This window comes from Tupaia chinensis, unplaced genomic scaffold, assembly GCF_000334495.1.
Source record: "Tupaia chinensis unplaced genomic scaffold, TupChi_1.0 Scaffold000654_1, whole genome shotgun sequence".
Taxonomy (NCBI): domain Eukaryota; kingdom Metazoa; phylum Chordata; class Mammalia; order Scandentia; family Tupaiidae; genus Tupaia; species Tupaia belangeri.
In genome coordinates this window covers 529,319-551,899 of record NW_006160175.1, presented here as the reverse complement: position 1 = coordinate 551,899, position 22,581 = coordinate 529,319, and the positions used below count along the sequence as shown (strand labels likewise).

The 22,581-nt window shown below is 35.5% G+C and overlaps 1 protein-coding gene across 1 annotated transcript in view; it reads right to left on the bottom strand.

Moving 5' to 3' along the window:
• Positions 1-22,581, bottom strand: part of DIAPH3 (diaphanous related formin 3) — a 556,802-nt gene that overhangs the window by 173,474 nt on the left and 360,747 nt on the right. Inside the window, 1 exon segment of the mRNA XM_006159773.3 lies at positions 17,853-18,017. Within this exon segment, the coding sequence (XP_006159835.1) occupies positions 17,853-18,017 (165 nt within the window).

Here is a 22,581-nt window from a genome sequence, read left to right as displayed (position 1 = left end):
TATAAGCTCAGGATTCCTCTCTAGTAACACAAACAACTAAGTATGTTGCTGTTATCTGGTCCTCCTCAGATTACGCTGTGGGAACACAGATTCAAAATAATCTATTCTGGCTATTGCTATTTGTGTCTTCTGCCAACAGCCATGAAACTTATTTTTCCAACTCTTCACAGTTGACATAGATTAACACTAATTATTATCACGAAACAATGAAACAATAGTTGTAATATCAGAGGTTTTCGTATGTAACACATCCAAATCTCAAGTTGGATTCTGCATTCTGGCTCAGAATAATTTAGTACTTGCTCATTGTAAGTAGTAAGAGACAGAAAGCTGCAATATTTGAAAGCTAGCTAGTCAATTTTTTTCTTTTCTAATTTTATTCATTTAAAAATTATTATTCATACATTAAAATGCTATAAATCATTTAGATTGTGAAGACTTTACCCAGCATGATATACACCTCAGTCCAACCCAGTTGAGACTATTATACACGTCCTTGTCAACAAATAAAAATCTTTATCTGTGTCCCACAAGTGTCTTACCTCTCCATTCCCCCCCCCAAATTTCCCTTCCTATGCTCTTCTCCTCCAATACTCTTTCCACTTTGTCTCTAGTGTCCACTACAATTTTTAATGCTTTTACGTTCTCCAGTCTTTCAGTCTCTACCATAGAGTGCGGACAGTCAGTATATGTTAAATGGAGACATACAATGTCTCTCTTTCATAGCCTGACTTGCTTCACTCAGCAACAAGTTCTCATATTTGTCCACTTTCTATCAAATTCCAGGGCCTTGTTATTTTTTTTTTTAATGGCTGAATAGTATTCCACGGAGTATATGCACAATAATTGTTCAATCCATTCATCTGTTTGTGGACATTTGGGTTGGTCCCATGTCTTAGCAATTGTGATTAATGCTGCAATGAAAATAGTTGTGCAAGCGCTTTTCCGACTGAGTGCTCTCCTGTCCTTTGGGTAGATACCCAGGAGTGGAATTGCTGGATCATATGGTAGTTCTAATTTACAGTTGCATATGTCAAGGATCAGCCATTAAATAACAGTTGCTATAAAATCCTTACAAGGGAGGTAGGAGAAGACATCATAAAAGTAGAAAACAGGCTTGAATTCAAAGCCAAGTGTATCTGTATGTGTGTGTGTGCATGTGTTCCCAGGTACACGTGTATAACGGAGATGGACTAGGAAGAATAGGATGTATCGGAGAAAAGGGTAAGTGGTTGGTAAGTGGTGGATGAGGTGCTGGATCCTACATGGCCAACTGTGCGGGTTGAGTCTCAGAACTGGCAGCTTGAAAAACATGGGGGCATGTGTACCCAAAATCCTGAGAAGAGAATAGAGAAAGGATTGCCATGTGGCCAGGGCCAATGGGGGTCACTGTTTCACTTTCTTTCTCTTTCTCTGTCTCTTTCTGGTGAGCAGATGTGCCTTATAGCAAAAAAAAAAAAAAAAAAATCAGAAATCAAAACTGAATTTGTTACTTCAGGGAAATAAGTAAGAGGAATTTGTAATAGATACATAATATTAATATATTACATAGCTTGTTTATGAATCCTATTAAAGTATAAACTTTTCTAATGTGAATTTTTAAATGCCCAGGTACATTTTAGTGTAAGAATTTAATACAACACCTATTATCAGATATAACTGCCACACTCCTTTAGTTTTCCACTGATAATTAAAAGTCAAAATCATGTTCTAGCATCTATAAAAATAATGCGTACATTTAGAAATAAGGGCATAAAGTAGTTCTAAAAGCTATTTTTTGGAAAATGCACTATTGTTTTTCATTTAAAAGCCTATCTCATTTAAAACATACCTTGTTCTGATGTTATATTTATGAAGAGAAGAATTTAAGCTGGAAAAATACCAACAGACAGCCTAAAAATAGGTATTTAGCTTGAAACTAATATCTCAGATGAAACAGAAATTTGGGATTTTCTTGTCTTCCAAATGTTAAGTAAAAGAAGCCTGAAATGGAAGAGCTAAATAGAGAGTGACATTATTAAAGATACAATTGTGTCTTAGTTATTTCAACTAGAAATTGGAAGCCAGGAACGAAAGAGTAAGCCAGACATAAAGAGACCTGGTTATAACACATTTATTTATTTATTTAATCATCATATTCTTGACTTGGAATTTTATTTGGTCAATTGGTAAATAAATTACATGGCCACTAACTACTTTCAGATATGCACTGCCAAAAAATATTCTTTCATTATTTCCCAGATAAAGCCTGGAGTGTGTCCTTCTCTGAGAGATTTGTGGGCTTTCCAGAAAAGACCACACATAGTTTCTAAACTTCAGCCACATTTCAACAGTTCATTTCAAAGGCATGAAGAATCAGTGATCTCACGTTCCTCCATTCAAATGCTTTTTAAAAAATTTTTATTTATTTATTTTTTAAGAGGTGTTTTTTTTTTTTGCTATAGGGAATGTGAGCTTGCCAGAGAGACAGAGAGAGGGAAAGCGAGAAATCACCCCCGGGGGGATGGCCATGTTGCAATTCCTTCTCCTCCATTCTCCCCTCGGGATCTTGGGCATGCACGCATACGCGCCTGGTGTGAGTTTAAGACTGCAGTTGACTACATGGGAGTCCAGCGACACAGCCATTAGGCTAACTGCTGGTCCCTCAAATGCTTTTCATGGTAATAGTAGACAGTAAAATATCTACATACAATGCATAGGCATGGAACAAATACAGACATACCAAAACATAGAGATGTTAACAAATACACATTTCTTTTGTATTCTGGAAAAAAATATGTGCTAACAATGACTTTTGCCTATAATTTTATGTTGCTTACATAAGTAATGGAATAACAATTTTGTCACAACTAGTTTAAATACATATTATATCACTACATACTGTATTTTCTTCTGAGAGACACCAAAATGTCCCAAAGTTACTTAGTAAATTTAAATGAACATGTGTGTGTGTGTGTATGTAAAATTTGGAAATGTGTGCTAGACAGTAATGCTTCACAAGTAGTGGCTATTATTACCATAAACATTATCTCTGAGGTGTTCTTTTTTAATTTTGAGAGGATACTTGTGGTCACCAGAGAGAAACAGAGAGAAGCGTGAGTAAGAAGGAGACAAATTTAAAGGTCTACTCTAAATAGTAGTGACTACGGGGTCTAGGTCACACTGCGATTCCTTCTCCTCCATTTCTTTATTCTGTTGGGATTTTGTTTGCTTGTACATGCACACTTTAAGCATGTTTTACAAACTGATAAGGTAGGGATTTGAACCATGGTTGGCCAAGTGGGATCTGGCTCCTTTAACCACTAGGCTTTGTGTCATCCTTGTAGTTATTTGTTTCCATTTCTCTCATTCTCTTTTGAAAATCTCATCTTTTATTTTCTTAAATATTTCATTTCATTATTCTATATCTGGAGTCTTGAAGTGGAGTCTCTTATGTATTATTTTGTGTTCTTTCTGATCATTTCACCACCCAGTTCCTCATTTCTTTGTGTATTTGTGATTGGGACTAATAAACATTCTTATTTGACTGAGTCTAATTTGTGAGAATCTTTCTTTTTTTTTTTTTTTTTTTTTTTTTTGGGAGAGGTTTTTGCTATAGGGTGCGTGTGCTTGTCAGACAGACAGAGACAGAGAGACAGAAAGCAAGAAATCACCCCCCAGGGGGGATGGTCACGTGGCACTCATTCTCCTTCATTCTCCTCCATTCTCCTATCGGGATCTTGGGCACGCACGCACACGCGCCCGGCGTGAGCTTTAAGTCACCAGGGCTCCCGGATGCGAACCGCAGTCGACTACGTGGGAGTCCTGTGACATAGCCATTATGCTAACTGCTGGTTCCCTATTTGTGAGAATCTTGAGGACCTAAATTGCAGTTCGGGGGCAGAGCTGTAAATTTGCTTCTGTTAATCACCAGGGATCACATCTAACCTGGGTAAGTTCAATATCCTTTTGTCCAAGGCTAGATGTAAAAGTTTTATTCAGTGTAGTCATCTTACACTGAGCCAAAGTCTAGGTCTTCATATTCTAAGGCGAGCCTGGCTTTCTCTTTTGCTCACCTACACTCATCATTTAGGCTTCAACTTGTTATCTCTTTAACCCATTTTACCCTTGGACATTTCCCTGACTTTCTCAAAAAACAAACATGATTTTAAAATAGTTTGGTACATTGTGATAAGATGAAACTTTAAGAGTCCCTAGTAAACCATACTGTGATAAGCAAAGCCCTTAAATGTGTGTTCTTTTATTATTAAGTTGAATTATATAGAAATTTTAGTTTATATCTTAAATACTTTGTATAATGTGGCAATTCTATACACTATATTTATGGGTACCTCATACATGTGGTGTTTTAGGATCTAAAAGTATTTGTACAGACATATAAAATCAGTTCTAGCAAGCACTCTGAAAAGTTTGTTTAGCGGGACCTGCAGTTAGCGTAATGACTATGTGGCTGGACTCCCATGTAGTTGATTGCGGTTTGAGGCCCAGACCAGATGGCTTAAACTCACACTGTGTGTGTGTGCGTGTGTGCCCAAGATCCTGAGAGGAGAATGGAGGAGAGGGGATTGTGGTGTGGCCATCCCCCCTGGGGGGTGATTTGTTTAGCTAAAAATAAGAAACATCTTCATGTTGGGTAAAGTCTCTTTACGAACAAAATTAGAAGCAGTGATTGACTGTTTAAAAAAATAATTGGAAGAATGATGATGATGATGATGATCGGGAAAAATAACAAAAAGCTATTGGATGATGAAATGGGGATTTTAGTGTCTCTGTATTGACGGATATGGTATTCCTTCTGGAAAGAGAAATGTAATGCACTGTAAAGTTATATGTGATTCAATGTAATATAAACAAGATTATGATGATAATAAATAAATAAAAAAGTCTTCAAAAATATAAGATGTAGGGGAACCAGCAGTTAGCGTAATGGCTATGTCGCTGGACTCCCACGTAGTCGACCGCGGTTCGTGTCCCGGACCCGGTGGCTTAAAACTCACGCCGGGCGCGTGTGCGTGCATGCCCAAGATCCCGAGAGGAGAATGGAGGAGAAGGGATTGTGGCATGACCATCCCCCCTGGGGGGTGATTTCTCGCTTTCTGTCTCTAATGTCTCTCTCTGTCTGTCTGGCGAGCGCACGTGCCCTATAGTGAAAATCTCTCAAAAAAAAACAAGATGTAGGATACTTTAGCACTCAAGAAATTAAAAAATCTAACTTTATTGCTTCATTTAAAAAAGACAGTAAAAAGGTTGCCATCTGATGTCTTACTGTTTTAATTGAAATAAGCATTTAATATTAAATAGCTTATGATTATGTCTCCATTCTCTCTTTGGTAAAATGGGCAAAATGGAATCTATAGTACAGAGATATTTTAAGAATTATATTAGTTAATACATATATATGTATTAACTTACAACACTGGAACATATAAATGTTAGCAAATATTATTTTCGTACTCTGATAGCATTCATTCTTTAATATTATTTTCATTATCATTACAACATCATTAATCAAGTGCCTCAAAACACATTTATCCAGCTACAATTCAAGGAAGAACCACTTTATAACTGACATGAATTATATATGCTTCTATCAAGGAAGTGGAGGAATGCCAATTTTCATAGTTCCTATGAGAATATAAATGCTTTCTATTCAGAGATGTTGGAATACGATAGTACACTGAGTTGACTGGGAGTAAAATGGATGCATTCAATACAGGCTGGATTACTTGGCAGAGATGGTATAGTGGTGAATGAAATATGGACGGCAAGATGTGGTTTTCAACCCTAAGTCTAGCTATTATACCTCTAAAGATTTAATTTACATATGTATAGGCACATTGTTTTTAATACTTTAAATCTAATATGTATTATGAGATTTTATTCTGGAAAAGAGAGTTAGTTTAGTTTCCTGTTTTCTCCCAAAGTATTGCTTTCACTTGAAATTAGGCATGCCTAATAAATTAAAGCATTGCCCAATGATACGATGAGTAGGATTTCTTTTCCCCCCAAATGAAAAATGTAAAATATCAATGTGCATTTTGCCCTCCTCCCAAAAAGGACCTAAGAAATAATCTAGGCGCAAACAGGTGGTACCAGTGGTTAAGGCGCTGGACTCCCTCCCATATGGCCAAATGCTGTTCAAATCCTGGACCTGATAGCTTGCTTTCTCACACCCTCCAACCCCTGTCTATCTCCGCTGAGCATACAAGTCCTGTAGCAAAGTAAAACAAATAATGATAAATAAAATTAATTCTTTAAAAAATAAAAAGAAACAGTCTATACTCTAAGTCTTTAGTTGACAGTTAGATAGCCTTATAAGACAGAATTGTAATTAAATATAAAAATAATAGTATTAAATACAAGTAGTCAGCCATAGATCTTTTTGATCATACTTCATATCTATTTGAGTCTTAGCCCATATATATAGCTTCAACTTCCCAATTCACCATTCAACATATTATAACATCCTGTGTATTTTTGTAATTTAGAGAACTAGTAGAGGTTTTATTACTTGAAAAAAAGAATGTTGAAAATCTTATAAACATCTCTTGTCAATGTTTTATTTCTTTCAGCATTAATGTATTTTCAAGCTATGTAAGCCCAGGATCTCTTTGGTACACGTACTACTAAATTTAAAGTTTTTTTCTTTGGCGTCAGTACTGTTTTTGTCTCAAAACCCTAAAATAAGATCAGGTAAAATCAAAACTCCATGTTTTCCAGGGCAGTGGGTGTTCGATATTGTGAAAACAGTCTAACTTTTCTCACAGTAAACAATCACATACAGGTCTAATACATCCCTACTAAATACAACTTGCATGAAGTTTGTTTATGCTTCTGGAGAGGTAATGCATAATCCTACACAATGACTACTTTTTACAAATTCCTGACATCATCTTCAGAAATAGATACAAAAAGTATATTAATTTAGGGGGAAAAAAACCTTAAATACATTCCTGTACTGCTGCACATATTTCAATAATGGAATATGAAAATAATTAGAAAAGATACTATTCTTAAGTCTTTAAGAATATAAAAAAATCACCTACTTGTCAACTTTTACACTATGTTTTTGTACCTAAATAAAATTTTTTTCCCCAAATGCAAAGAAACAAAACACAACAATGAACTGCTTCATGAAAAGTAAGTTTACTCTTAGAAATCTCATTATAAGGTCAGTGTTTTAGAAAGAAACCTAGAATGACAGTAAGATGAATCAAATTATTTTTTCTAGTATTACCAAATCCAATATTTAACATGCTATCAATGAGAATAGAAAAACATGATATACTACACTCTGGCACAAATAATTTATCATCTTAACACTCAATACAAGTTGTTATTAGTTGAACTTTTCCTGACCGTAAATCTTAAGAAAACCGGAAACTATCCTCAGAGTAGCAAACCAGAATGTCCCAAAGGATGTGAAAGAGCTTATGATTAAACTATTTCCAGTAATTCTTTATTGTAAAGTTTGTCTCAGATAAAACAAATTACTGATTAACCCTTCGGGGATGGAACATTACTGACTCTTCATAACTTTGCTGTGAGTTTGTCTGCCATTTCTTCAAACACTTTGCAAAATTCTTAAGTAAATGAGATACTTAAGCCTATTCCCCACTTCTTAAATAAAGTATGAAAATTTCATGATAAAGGCTTTCCCAACATATAATTTAATTTGCATTTTGTGTTCTCTTCTCTCATGTTCTGAAGTGGTACAAAATAAAAATACATATATTTTTAAATTTCCCAATGAGGCTAAACAAAGGAACAGCTAACTCTGCACAAGGTGGCAGTCATGTAATGCCTTAAGGTAGACCTGGAGTGTGTACGTATATATGTATGTATGTACGTGTATGTGTGTGTATATTTTTTAGCTACTGCCAGCCACTTCTCCAAGGGAAACATCCAATAATGTCCCACGTATACCTGGTCTTGTATGAACACAAAACATAGCTTAAGTTAATAGTGTGGGCTCTTTTTCTACCTCTTCTCTTTCCCCACTGAGTGTGTGTGTGTGAGTGTGTGTGTTATGAATAATGTGAAAGAGATAATTACATCTGAAATATAAAAAACATGTCATTTTATTTTTTATTTGTACTATCTTAGTGTCACCTTCTCAATGACATGGGTGAATGTATCTTATTATTATGTATTCATTATTTAGTTGATGTTTTTTCTCTCCACAATCAATCCATTGTTCACATTACTGGATTAGGACAACCTAGTTTTTCCTTTTACTATAAGTATTATAGTGCACAAACAAAATACTTACAATATATTATAAAAGACAAATAAAAATTACCAATCAATCATACAGAATCTGCCAGTCAAATGCATTTATTATCCCATGGAACAATGTATAGTAAGAATAAAATTTATCAATAAAATTTAAGTATTTGGCTTAGAGGTGTGTGTGTGTGTGTGTGTGTGTGTGTGTGTGTGTGTTTAATTGCTCAAGGACACATGGTCTCACCAGGAGAGAGAGAGAGAGAGAGAGAAAACAAACTTTGGACATGGTCACACTATAATCCTTTCCCTCCATTTTCCATCCAATCAGGATTTGGGCATATACCCACACAAGCCTAGCATGTTTCTCAAGCTGTCAAGGCCAGGAGTCTAACCACAGTTATCCATGTAGGAGTCATTAGGAGTCAGTGTACTTAACCAATGCACCACAGGCAGGTCCTAGGTGTGTGTGGTTTTATTTTGTAAAGACACTTATAGTAAAGAAAAGGAGAACTTATCAAATTACTTTCAAAGTTGCCGATCCAAAATATTAAGCACTTGGAATTGATATGATTCTTTAACTAAACAGATACTGAAAAATAATAAGAAAGATCTTATAGTAGAATATTTCTTTTTTTCTTTTTAAGGTTTGGAGCTTTATAGCTCTAAGAATGATCTTAAAATAACAAAGGTGCTAATAAAGACATAAACTCTATGTGAAAAGACTCTAAACACAATTTTTAGGTTGTAAGTCCACTAAAATAAGCAAGGGATAAAAGATGCTTCCTATTCTAATTGCACAAGCTGGCTCTACACCCAACAACAGGACGTGCACATGATTTTCCTTCCTCTGACAACGTATGATGAGTCGATCTACACAATTGAAGGGGCACACAGGGCATACTTCGTGCTTTGATGTTCCTGTTGATCATCTAGACTGGTCCACACAGTAGCCAACACAAATGGCATTTGGACTTGACAAGCATCAAATTTGTGTAACTTAAAATTTATTTGTCAAAATGAGTTTAGTTCTGGCTGTCCTCCTTATCAAAAACATTTTACACTAAAAATATCTTCCCTTTGGAAAATTTCATTTTTTTGTTTGGCAATTTACTATAGCCTACGAATTCAGTAAAATAATAAATTAGATTTGATCAATAGATATAGCAAGATTAAATAAGTTACAATTGATTTTATATTTGTTCACTACATGGATTTCAATTGTATAAACCAGAATCAACTTAAAGCCTACAAACAGCATGAATGACAATCTGTAACTGGGTAAAAAGTAACTTTAGCAAAATTATAAAAATACTCTAAAGATGGGGCTGTTCATGAGAAATTATATATATATTTATTCAATCACAACATTCTATATGGCAACATAAAATTAAAAAATGCTTAAGGCTGGCTGGTGGCATGGTGGTTAAAGAGGCTGGATCCCACAATGCTGATTCCATGGTTCAAGTCCTGGACTAGGTAGCCAGAAAAATCAGACCTGGTGGCTTCAAAACCATACTGAGGATGTGTATGTGACACAATCTTGAAAGAAGGGAGACATGAGGGAGAAGAGATTGCAGCATGGCTATCCCCATAAGGAGTGTTTTTGCTTTCACTTTCCCTCTCCATTTCCCCCTCGCAGCACACATGCTTTCCAGCAAAAATCTTAAAACTGAAATACTTAAAATATTGATCCTGTTAAAGTGAAACAGAAAATGTAAAATTACTATACTTCTATTAATGACTAACTTGTTCTGAGGGTATATGTCATTTGATCTTCAAAATGGAAAGGCTCCAAGAGCCATATGCTATTATTACCCAGAAACTGAGGTTTCGTAGGATTAATTGAATCTCTGACCATCATGTGGCTAATAATCTGCAAAGATGGGACTCAAACCGAGGGTTCTCTGATTCCAGAGCCTGCACTCTCAACTACTGCTATCTTCTCAACAGTGAGGCAAACAGCAAAACATCAGTATTGAAAACAAATAGGGCTGATCGTGTCATGAAGTGGTTAAGTGCCAGGAAAAGGAGGCCAGAACACACATGGATAACCAGGAATCAAGTCACAGCTTAGCACCTTAAAAAAACATACAGGAGCATGTGGGCATGCCTAGAATCTGGACAAAATGGAGAACTAAAGAAAAAGAACTTCGGCATGATCAGACCATGTTATGGGACTGGGTAGCAAGGTACTTTCTCACTCTCTCTAATATACAGTCCTCTGACATTAAAAGAAGAAAGAAAAGAGAAGAATAAAAGAAAAGGGGTGAGGACTATCATAGGCAGAATTAATTAAAATTTGAAGAAAAGCTAATCATGTCTCCATGTCTCTCTTTGATCTCATCACACATAATTCAGATGAGAGTCACATATGTAGAAAATAATGTTTAGAGAGAAACAGACTGGATTATACAAACTAAGCAAATAATAACTACAGAATTTGACATACATATCTATAACTAGACATAGAAAAAAGAAAAAAAAAAGCACAAACGCAATGTTAACCTACATTTTGTGGGTGTGAAAGTAATTAAGCTCTTTTGAGGCATTAAGTAATTGCTCTTTGTGCCCTTGAAATCCTAAACTTAACATGGAGTTGACAGATATTCAGGGTCTTAGAAACTATTAATAAAAAGGATGTCTAATGATCTTCACCCATAGTTTAAAATCCCAACAGATGGAATTAAAGTCCCCAACACTCATATGTTCAGGGGAAAAGCTACACAAATAAAAAAAATTCCATATGGAACTATCTGGTATTATAAATTCAGAGGCCACATAGCAGTTACATACATTTAATTAAAACAGCAAAATGGCATTTTAATAAGAATAATTTAGTAGGAAAATTCTTCTGAAACAGGTTATCTGTAAGGGGACAAATAATAAAGGGATCCACAGAGGTGAAAGCATTAACGAGTATTTCTCGAAGATGAGATGTTAAGGAAACAAATAAGGTGTCAGATGAAATTTGCTTACAGAGCTAAGCGTACTGCACTGTGCACACCACTTTGGTTTTAAAGAAAGAACAGCAAAACAATTTTCAGTAATAAAAATCAGAAGCATTATCAGAATAATTAGAATTTTAAAGAAAAAAAAACCCATATAATTCAGGCCATGTAAGTAAAAGCAGTTAGAGCAAAATTCTCTAATCTAAATGAGAACCAGAACATACATTACGTTTCAGGCCACACTGACAGTTATAAACAAGAAAATTCCATTTAAACTCAAAGGACAAACATGAATATGCCACAGCTGCTGAATAAAATAAAGGGATATAGGAGGTTGCTAGCAGGAGCCAACAAAATTCCATAATGAATTCAATTCATCCTGTAGAAGCATGATGCCATCTATTAGTAAGTGGTAGACCGGTAATGGCATGTAATGTCTAAAACAAGTCACAAATGGAAAATGATGATTATTGTTACAGGACACTGTATGACTAAAGGCATGAACTTCACTTGGTATAAAGCTTGGTATAGGCCACCAGTTTACTCAGCCTACAGCATGAGATCAGATATGTGTACCTAGTATCTCCAGTCTGAACTTTATGTTTCACAGGCGTCCTGCAGGTATAAAACTCTATTACAGCAAGGTGCTGACTCTCTGTCCTTCACGTTATCCCTCATCTAGGCTTCACATTTATAGGCCTTGAATTTAAAAAGGAAACATGTAATGCTTTCAAGTAGACAAAACATGAAAACATTCTTCTATCATGATTCTATCAATGCTACTATAAAGTTATTATACTGAGGAATAAGAAAATTAAGTATGCTTTGTGCTGATTCTCTCTAGTAAGATATCAAAAACATAGCTAAAAATTACAGCATTGACTTCTCTTGCAGACTTGCTGAGCAGTAATATACCTGAAGCTGTAAAAAGGACAGGCATTTGGCGCGTGTACATGCGTACCCAAGATCCTGAGAGGAGAATGGAGAAGGGATTGCAGCGTGGCCATCCCCACTGGGGGTTGATTTCTTGCTTTCTGTCTGTCTTTCTGGCGAGTGCAAGATTCCTACAGAAAAAAAAAAAAAAAAGGTATTGTGGCTCAGATCATGGCACAGAGATAGCACAAATGGACTCTCAAGCTCAAAGTCCACTTCTCCATATTCCCAAACCTCCCTGAGAATCTTGAGCACATGTGCCTGTGATCTGGGCCAGCTGAAATCAGAGGTGAACCAAAGCTTGGGGTACCCATGTCTGTCTCTCTCTCTCTTGTCTCTGTCTCTTCTCTCTTTGATGGAGAAATAAGTCAACTTAAAAAAATCCCTTTAGCTGGGACCAGCAGTTAGCATAATGGCTATGTCGCTGAACTCCCATATAGTTGACTGCTGTTCGAGTCCCAGACCCGGCAGCTTAAACTCAAACTGGTGCGTGTGCGTACATGCCCAAGATTCCGAGAGGAGAATGGAGGAGAACCTCTCCAAAAAGAAAAAAAAAAATCCCTGTAGCTCCATGTGCATGTTCTTTTTTCACTTTTTCTGTCTCCATCTTTTTCTTTTTCTGCCTCTGTCTAATGGAAAAATAACAACAACAACAACAAAACCCTCCTTTTTAATTTGCTGTTTTCTCTCTCACTATAAAAATAAATTAAGTGTAGACTTTGGAGTTAGGCTGACTCCTATTCAGTCTTGCCCCTACAAACTTTGAAGTGACTCTGCAAAGACACAGAGCTTCTCTAGCTCGATGTCCCCTGACCTGTAACATTTATACCTCCTTAAACATTGTGAAGACGAACTGGGGCACTGTATGTAAAGGACTTAGCACAAGGTCTAGCAAGCAGCAAGGACTCAATCAGGAGCAGTTAATTCTGGTTTTGTCCTATTGAAAATGATAACAAAAATAATGTTAAATGAAATGGTGCAAATTTGCTCCCTGTGTCTTGAGGAGGTGATCAGTTATTCTAACTAGAAGCATTCCCAATGAGCATAATTCCTATGGTAGTTTGTTTAAAAAGTAAACCATCAACAAAAAATTAATTCCCAGTTGAAAATTCTCAAGTAGGAGAGGGGTGAGTTAAACTGCTGCCAAAATGAACAGCTGTTCCTCAGAGAAGCTACAAAATTTTGAAACCTTCTCCTTGGTCTACATGGCTTGAGGCAGCACTTGAACAGATGTTGCTTCTTTAGCTGTTGTAACAAGGCTAGAATGGGACGGGGGATGGGGTGGGGTGGGAGGGAACCAGAAGAGCTGTAGCTATACATATTGGTTATGAGATCCAAATAACACTGACAAGAAATTTTATGAATTAATCAAAGGTATAAAGAGCTTTGAATAAATAGCTAGCCTCTATTTGCTTTAGTTTAAATTCAGAGATAATTCTAAAGTATAAATATTTTTTGATAAATAACATACTAATTTACTAGTATAATAAATTATACTGACAAGAAAAATGACCACTTTTTTTATTTGGGGGGAGGGTATATATGTGGTTAGGTTTCAAGACAGCCGTGTTTTAAATTATAACAGCCATACTGTTATAAAACAGGTGTTAGCCCTACATAGTACAGACTCTAAAAGCAGAAATCCTGGGTTAGCAACTTAGCTCTTTGCCAACTGTGTGATAATGGGCAATTCAGGATCTCTCTATGCCTTAGTTTCTTCACCTGCAAGGTGGTAATAACTACAATACACAGTCTATCTGGTGGTGGTTGTACCGATTAAATGAATAAACAGAATGCCTAACACATGGTTGGCACTGTATGTGTTAGCTATTAAAGCATGTTATCCCTTGATCACGTTACTCAATACATTTATCTATTACATGCCATGAATTGCACTAGAGACTCAAAGGAAGACAGACAGACACAGATCTTACAGAAGGAACCAAACTCTGAGCAGAAATCAGAAGGGTGGGTATAATAATTTAGCCAGGCAAAGCATAGATGTAGTTTTCCTGCTGGCACAGGAAAACTGTGGAGTGCATTGAACTTAAGAGAAAATGGTTGATGGAAAACTGCCATTGTTGAAGGTAGGCGTGAAGTGAGGACAGTGTTTCCGACCTCCTATATGTAATACAGAATAGACCTTCACCTGATGGTCAAACTTTCTTATTTGCAACTAGGAATGCACATACATGACAGTGATAAAGTAACACTGGAAACATTTTAACAGCCTTTTTTCAAAAAAAGAAAACATATATCTGTGCCTATTGTATTAATGTGATTTTCCAGAATGCAGCCTTAACATGTTAAAATTCTACCTCTGAAGCTCTAGACTTAATATTTCCATACGACTCACTCAAGTAAACCTGGTTTCCAAAATTGAATAATACAAAATTAAATAGCAACCTGGGAGATCAGGAGATTCTGACAAAATAAGAAATTTATTTCTCAATAGTTTTGGCCAACATTAACACTGCAGACTTTTTTAAGTAAATATATTTTATCTAAAACTCAAGCAAGATAACAATATTTACCACAAAAAAATAGAAGGAAACAATAAAATATTGTGTGAAATCTCACTACCTTGATATAATCACTTTTCTTCCAGTCTTATGCTTACTTTTCTTCTATAGAAAATTTCTCCTCTGGGAACCAGCAGTTAGTGTAATGGCTATGTCGCTGGACTCCCACGTAGTCGACCGCGGTTCGCATCCCGGACCCAGTGGCTTAAAACTCACGCAGGGCGCGTGTGCGTGCGTGCCCAAGATCCCGAGAGGAGAATGGAGGAGAAGGGATTGAGGTGTGGCCATCCCCCCTGGGGGGTGATTTCTCGCTTTCTGTCTCTATGTCTCTCTCTGTTTGGCGAGCGCACGCACCCTATAGCGAAAATCTCTCCAAAAAAAAAAAAAAATGAAAATTTCTCCTCTGAATTATATTTTTAGAAGTTTTTATATTTAGCTCTGACAATGTTAATATAGAGCAGGATGTGTATGAATGTGTGACTGCGGCTATTTTCAGGCTCATGTGAATCTGCAACAGACAACGTACAGCTGTCACTCTGTTGCCCACTTTTTTGAACCCATCTTTCCACTTACCACCTTCTCCACCACTACATGGTATATAAAATATCCAGATACCTAAAGAATGACCAAAGCCATCTATTCCTTTTGGCTCTCAGGAGGATTTGGAATTACATATGGTTTCAAATCCCTACTCAATCATTTACAAAAATATGACCTCCGTCTCATTAGTAAACAGTCCCAATGTCAGTATTCTTATTTGTAAAATGGAACACAACTATGTAATATGAAAGGCAGCATGACAGTATTTAAGAGGGCAGGCTCTGGAACATGACATGTGTCATCAGATTCTAGTTCTATGATATTGCAGTAGTGTGGTATGTTCCATCTCTACCTCAGTTCCTAAATCTGCCACAGAAAGATCTAACAGTGAAAAGGTAACAGAATTATTGTGAGGATTGACTGAGAAAATACATCTAAGGCATTTAGAAGAACACTTGGTTCATAGAAATACTCAATATGGGGACCAGCAGTTGAAGTAATAGACTAAGTCACTGGACTCCAGTGTAGTCGACCACGGTTCAAATCCCAGACCCAGTGGCTTAAACTCATGCTAAGTGCATGTGCATGCATGCCCAAGATCCCGAGAAGATAATGGAGGCGAAGGGACTGCAGTGTGGCCATTGCCCTGGGTAGTGATTTCTCACTTTCTGTCTCTCTATTTCTCTCTGTTTTTCTGGCGAGTGCACACACCCCAAAGCAAAAACTTCCCCCCGACCAAAAAAAAAAAAAAAAAAACAAAAACAAAAAAGAAATACTCAATATGTGAAGGGTATTATTATTTTACATGCCCATTTTATATTTTATACATAATTGTAGTGGGGTCTTCAAAATCACGTGAGGTTTGATGATATACTGAAAGAATCCAAAGAATTTAGAAAAAGAACTTACCATTACAGTTTATTACAACAAAAGAATACATTGAAATCATTAAAGAAAAAGTACGAAGTGCAGAGAAAAGGAGTGGGTAGGTACAAGTACTCCTAGAGGCTCATTATCTCAACAACATGACAACATGCACAAAGTATTGCCAACCAGGGAAGCTCATCTGAGAGCGTGGTGTTAAGGATTTTGACTAGGGGTCAGTCACTTAGGTGTAAATTGCCTACATGTTCTTAACCACTTCGTCTCCAGCCTCCCAAGAGTCAAACTGACAGTGTGGCCTGTAAACAAAAATAGGTGGTCACCATAGACCACACTGTTAGCAAATCTCTCTAGGCTGGGCCCAAGATCCCAGGTTTATAAAGATACTTTTATCAGGCAGGATATGTCCATAATGTAAAGATGATCTTTTAGGACCCAGTCTAGGGGCAATACTTTCTTCAGAATGAGAAGGGTTTGAGTGACCCAAGCCTGCTAAATTCAACCATGGTGCATAAAAATTTATTGAGCAACACTATGTGCCAGGAGCTATGATAAACATTTAATAAATGTTATTTCATTTAATACTTGAACTCTCTCAGGAGAAAGTAATTAGCATTCTTTTTTGTTTTTAAATCAAATACATCAACTGAGGCTCAGGAAGATAAAACAAGTGTTCGTAGCCACATAAATAGCATGGAATCTGAATGAGTTTTCATACTGCAAAGCCTTTGCTACTCCGAGTAATCCATGCTGCCTCATAAAGTATGGTAAAATTTAAAATGTTACACAGTACATGATATGTATAGGTACATCCTAAATATATTTGCTAACCAAATTCATTTCTGGTAGTGAAAAAATAATCAATTTAAATTTGTGAAAAAAATAAACTAGAGCTTTGAGCAAAATTATAATAGACTTTTTCCTTTAAAATAGTGGGTTTTATTAAAAAGCCTATCTAGTCATAACCAAGTAATTATAACCAATATATTCAGCATAAAGTTTTCCGGAGGTTACAAAGAACCAGCTTTTTACATTTCACATTTTTCTTTACACCTTAAAACTTTTTAGTCCCCACAAACATTTGCTAAAATACAGAAATGACTTACCCATCTATTAAGAATAACATAATTTTTCCTTGTAGAAATGTATCACCAGTTTCCCTAGGGAGGCAATAATGCCTTCTCACTTTAATACATGTGTGGTTTTTTTCCCATCTAATCAGCTAATACTTTGCAAAAGATTTTTAATGCCTAAATGAAAGGATTCTACATCAAAGACCTGACCTCCCTATTAAAGTATCTAAAGGAAACCCTGAGAATGTAAAATCTATTCAAAGGCAAATCACAGGTAGCTCATTGTACAATGCATTAAGAAAAGAAAAGGGAAAAAAAAAAGCTTCATAAGAGCTGCATGAAATTTGGTAAAATTATACCACAAAAATACAAATTGATCCTCACTGTAAAGAAACAAATTCATAGCCAAAAACCTATTATGAAGGACTCTGTAATCAACCAGGAGGGGAGTATTTATGAACTTCAGAATTTTTCACTATTTCAATCAAAATTTCTGATTACAGCTTACTGTCAGAAAGGGAAAAAAAAAAGAAAGAAAGAAAGAAAGAAAGAAAGAAAGAAAGAAAGAGCAAACCATACATTTTCCAATAGATTTAAAAATCTGACAATTTTAAAACTAACTTTCAACATCAGGAAACCAGAGTAGAATGAAGTAACTAAACAAAATGGATGAGATGCTACAGAGAAAAATACTTTTAAGAAAACAACTTAAATTTTTATCATACCATGAATGTGGTTCTGAAGTTATTCAAGTCAGTAAAAAGGTCTTCCACGGACACCTTCTTCACATCAATGGCATAGTATCCCATTATACTTTGGTATAACTTTTCCATGTTTTCATGTAACTTTGAAAGTTTCTCATATTGTTCTTTTGCATTGGTAACAAAGCTGTATATTACAGTTAAGGTGTTTTGAAATTTACAAAATAATACTTTAAAAAAAAACTTCGTTAATCTAATGTTTCAGTCTAATCATGAGTTGCTACTAGTATACTGCCAAAATTTCAAAATTTCATCTAATAGCTTAACCATTTTTAGAAATCAGTCCCGACTTTACAGCAATAAAATCTTAAATTCAATTTCTAATTAACTTTGGCAAAAAACATTAGAGGACAAAAATATTTATACACTTAATATTTCTCTTTAAAAAATAAATTCAAGATAAATTTTATTCCAGTTTATCATATTAATAATGTATAATGCAGATCATGCCATAATATTTAAAATTATATTCAATAGTTGCATTTGATTAGTTGCAATGATAATGAAATCAACAACAGAGGCATTTAGCATATTGGTTAGGTTGGAATACTTGGAGCTCATTTCTAGCTCCTAAACTTGGTGCCCAAGATCCTGAGAGGAGAATGGAGGAGCTTGCCTACTGTCAAGTGCTTTTAGATCTCTATGCCTTGATGTCCTCTTCTGTAAATTGAGAATGATAATAGAGACAATCTCAGGGCTGTTTCAAAGACTGAGTTAATACATCCAAAGTTCATAGAAAAGTATCTAGGTATTTACATATAAATAGTTGTCATTATTATTCACCTCATTCACTTTAAGGTTCTAAAAGAAAACAAACTTTGAAGTATTAAACTTACCTTATATAAACAAATTAATCTTTTAACATCTCTTCTAAAAACCTGGCACACAATTTTTGCTGTGCATTACATGATTAAAAATAAGTACACACACAGGCGCACACACAAAGAAATGCTCTTTTCTCACTTATTTATGACATAGTTAAAAGCATACTGAAAGTGAGAAAGAAATGGGAATGTGACAGCCGCTAGTTTTAGAAACATTTTCTAGACAAACCATAGAATTCCCTTTATTGTGTAACAAATCCCTGATGCAGTCAGATAGAAAATCACCATGCCACATTTGGAAAAGATAACTCTTTTAGAGCATCCGTTATAATTGCCTGTGGTTCCTTTAAACGGAAACGTTTAAAGAAACAGAACAGAGTTCAACTTACAGAAGTCTTTGACTAATGCAAAAGTATGAGCAGACATGAGCAAAATTTAAAACAAGCCAACAAATCAAAAAGCTTGAAGTAAGGCCAAGAGAAAGAAAACAAAAATAAAATGTTTATCTCTAAAAAGAAAATTTTCCTACAATTTCTAAAAGATACAGTTGTTTTGGTCAGAGTTTGCCAGTAGAAAATGAAATATGGAAAATGAGGCAGGCCCTTCAGTTTGAGGAAGAGAATGAAGGACCAAGGAAAAATGCACTGTAGTCAGGGATAGGGAATCCAGAACCCAGGAAAGAATTCTAATAATTAGACCCAACTTCACCACAAATAAATGAAGCATTCAAGTCGATCATAGCTCACTTGTACCAGTGTCCATAGTCAGTTCACAGATTATATATTGCCCTTCTGTGCCTGTTTCTTTTCTATAATACTATGCCCTGCTTAGTGTCTCAGAAAAAAACAGCCTGGAAGGCAGAGAATCTGGATTCTAGTAAGAGTTCATCTTTTTAATGACCTTAAGAAAACTTACAGATCAGTATGAGGCGAAGTTTACTGAAGAGCAAAACATCTCTTTTGCTATGTTTAGGTCTTTGCCGTAGTGACAGAGAGACAGAAAGTGAGAAATCATTCCCTTAGGGAGTATGGTCATGCCACAACCCTTCTTTTCCATTCTCCATTTGGGATTTGCAGCACACACGCACGCTTGCCTGGGGTGATTTTCAAGCCTTAGGTACAGGTCTCAAACTGTGGTCAAACATGTAAGAATTCAGTGCCTTAACCACCACACCACCTGCTAACTCCACAAAATGCCTCTTTAAGCTTTCTAGAATTTAGGTATCAATAGTGATAGTGACTGATATATTTACATATGATATCATTTTGTAATTTTTAGAAGAATAACAGAAAAATTTTGTATAATTACTCCAATGGCAAAAATCACAAGAAATCATAATATTACAGGAGAGTCACACATGACAGGTTCCCATATACTTTATGAATATTCATGAAATGTTATAGGTAAACTGAATTTATGTAAATAAAAATCACATCTGAAATGCATTCAGAAACTATCATTAAATGGAGCATATAGTGATTCATTTGTAATGTGAAACTAGCACTTAGAAATAATTATTCAGAAATCAACATCAATTTATAAATTGGTTGACCTATTCAGTCTATAAACTCTCACCTATTTGTGTCCCACACAGAGAAAATATCCTCATGGATTATTTGTATAATCTTAACTCTTATCTAAAAGAGATACTGTCTTCTACAGTTGCTTGTCCAAATCCATCATTCAAAGATTCATCAATCCTTCCTATTCCATGAAGCCTTCTCTAATCTACACAGTTACAAGTAACCATTTGTCTCCGGGAAGCATACTATTTGTAGTCTGTTGTACTCATCTAGAAATTCACCAAGTATGGGACCAGCAGGTGGTATAATGGTTACATTGCTGGATTCCCACCTAGTTGACCACAGTTCGAGTCCGGATCCGGCGGCTAACAACTCACATTGGGTGCATGGGCACGCATGCCTAAGATCCTGAGAGGAGAATGGAGGAGAAGGGATTGTGACGTAGCCATCCCCCTGGGGGAGTTATTTCTTGCTTTCTGTCTCTCTGTCTATCTCAATCTCTCTGGCAAGTGCACACACCCTATAGCAAAAATCTCTCATAAAAAAAAGAAAAAAGAAATTCACCAGGTCTACTCTTATTCCTGTATTTCTAGTTTAATTCCTTAGTAGTGCTTTGTTCTTGCCATATCTCTGAAAAGGCTGGTCACCTCTTACTGTCAGGCTATTTTCTACATGCCATGTTCCACCTTCTTAGCTCTATTAAATCTAATCACCTGCAACTACATTGATGCCAATTACTTATCTCACCCAAGTGCCATCATTCTTAATCTTCGGTGGGAAGGGTAACAGGTGTTTTCAAAAGTTTGATGACCATCATGGAACTATTCATAAAATAGCACATATGCATGCACATGTATACACAAAATATTTGAATATAATATTAAGAACAAACAGAGTCCCTGACAAGCATTTATCCTGGAAATTAGGTTGAAGACATTATTTTGGTGGTGGGTATCTCAGTAGCTGCCATTGTGCTAAATGTTTAACTCCAAATAAAAATAATGTCTGTGTTTGTAGTAGTTAGACTATATTTTTTTCTCAACATAAAGTTCTATATTTGTAAAAATTTTTAGAGAAGTATGTCAGATATTTCTCAACAAAATGAACATTTGATAAAATTCATTACAAAAATAATGATATGTATCACTTGATGTTGTAAGGAATATATTTTCTGTGCTTTATCCAAGACTAAGACCAAATTCTCAAGAATTCCTACTTGAGTCACTATAGTCTTCCTATCTGAAAAATGTATTAACAACCTGATCTATATTCACATATATTCAATTGTAAGTATTTAGTAGTGACTAAGCAACAGAGTAAAACTTGGAATTCTCTTAGTCTGCCACTCTTGTTCATTCCCAAACCACCTACTACAAATACAATTCACATTTATTCTTAGGTCATAGCCTCCTTACTGCACTTCTATGATCAAGGAAGCCCATTACATATATTAACATGCCTCACAAGAATCACCTTCAATCAGTCCTGCATTTCTAATACCTTTGACAGATCTTTAAGTACCCAGGATTCAGTCAGTCATTCAATAAGTATTCAATGAGTCCTACTGTATTCTAGGTATTCTTCTTGGTACCAGGAAAAATAGTACTTAACAAGACAGGCAAAGTCCTTGCTGTCATGAAACATATTCTAGAATATGAAGAAAGATAATGAATGAGATTTTCACATAGGAATAAATATGAAGAAAATAATTTTTTTTTTTTATGTTATACAGAGTGGCAGAGGCTAATATCGCTTAGTTAGTTAGGCAAGTACTGTCTAAGAAGGTGAGATTGAGTAAAATAACTGAGACATGATTATTAAGGACCAGTGATCATTAATTTGTATAGCACTCTCTTATGAGTTTAGAGAAGGAAAAGACTATTACAAATGTAAGGATTCATAGAGGATAAAAAAACAGGATCTTTCACGAAAGTCTTAAAAGCTTGTTAGCTATAGTCTAAGAGAGTGAGAAAAGAAAGGAAGAACAGAAAAGAGGAGACAGAATACTAACTCAAGAGAAGAAAAATCTGCTACAATAAGTTACCGAATTACCCAAACACTTCCCACTCTTGACATGGGACACGGTATTACACTAGTTTATATTTTACCCATTTCAATCTTCAGTTTTATTTCCTAACTATTATTCAACTGAAGAATACAATGTATTGAATTCCTTTATGGATAAAATAGATTATAGATGTCTTTTGTCTCAATGAATTTTGTGATGACTTTAATATCCACCCAGTAATTTCCAAAGTGCCTAAAATACTGCTGCATAGTAAAATGGCAAAAAAAAAAGAAAAGTGTGAAAATAATAATGAAGAAATGTGAAGAATATGGGAAAGA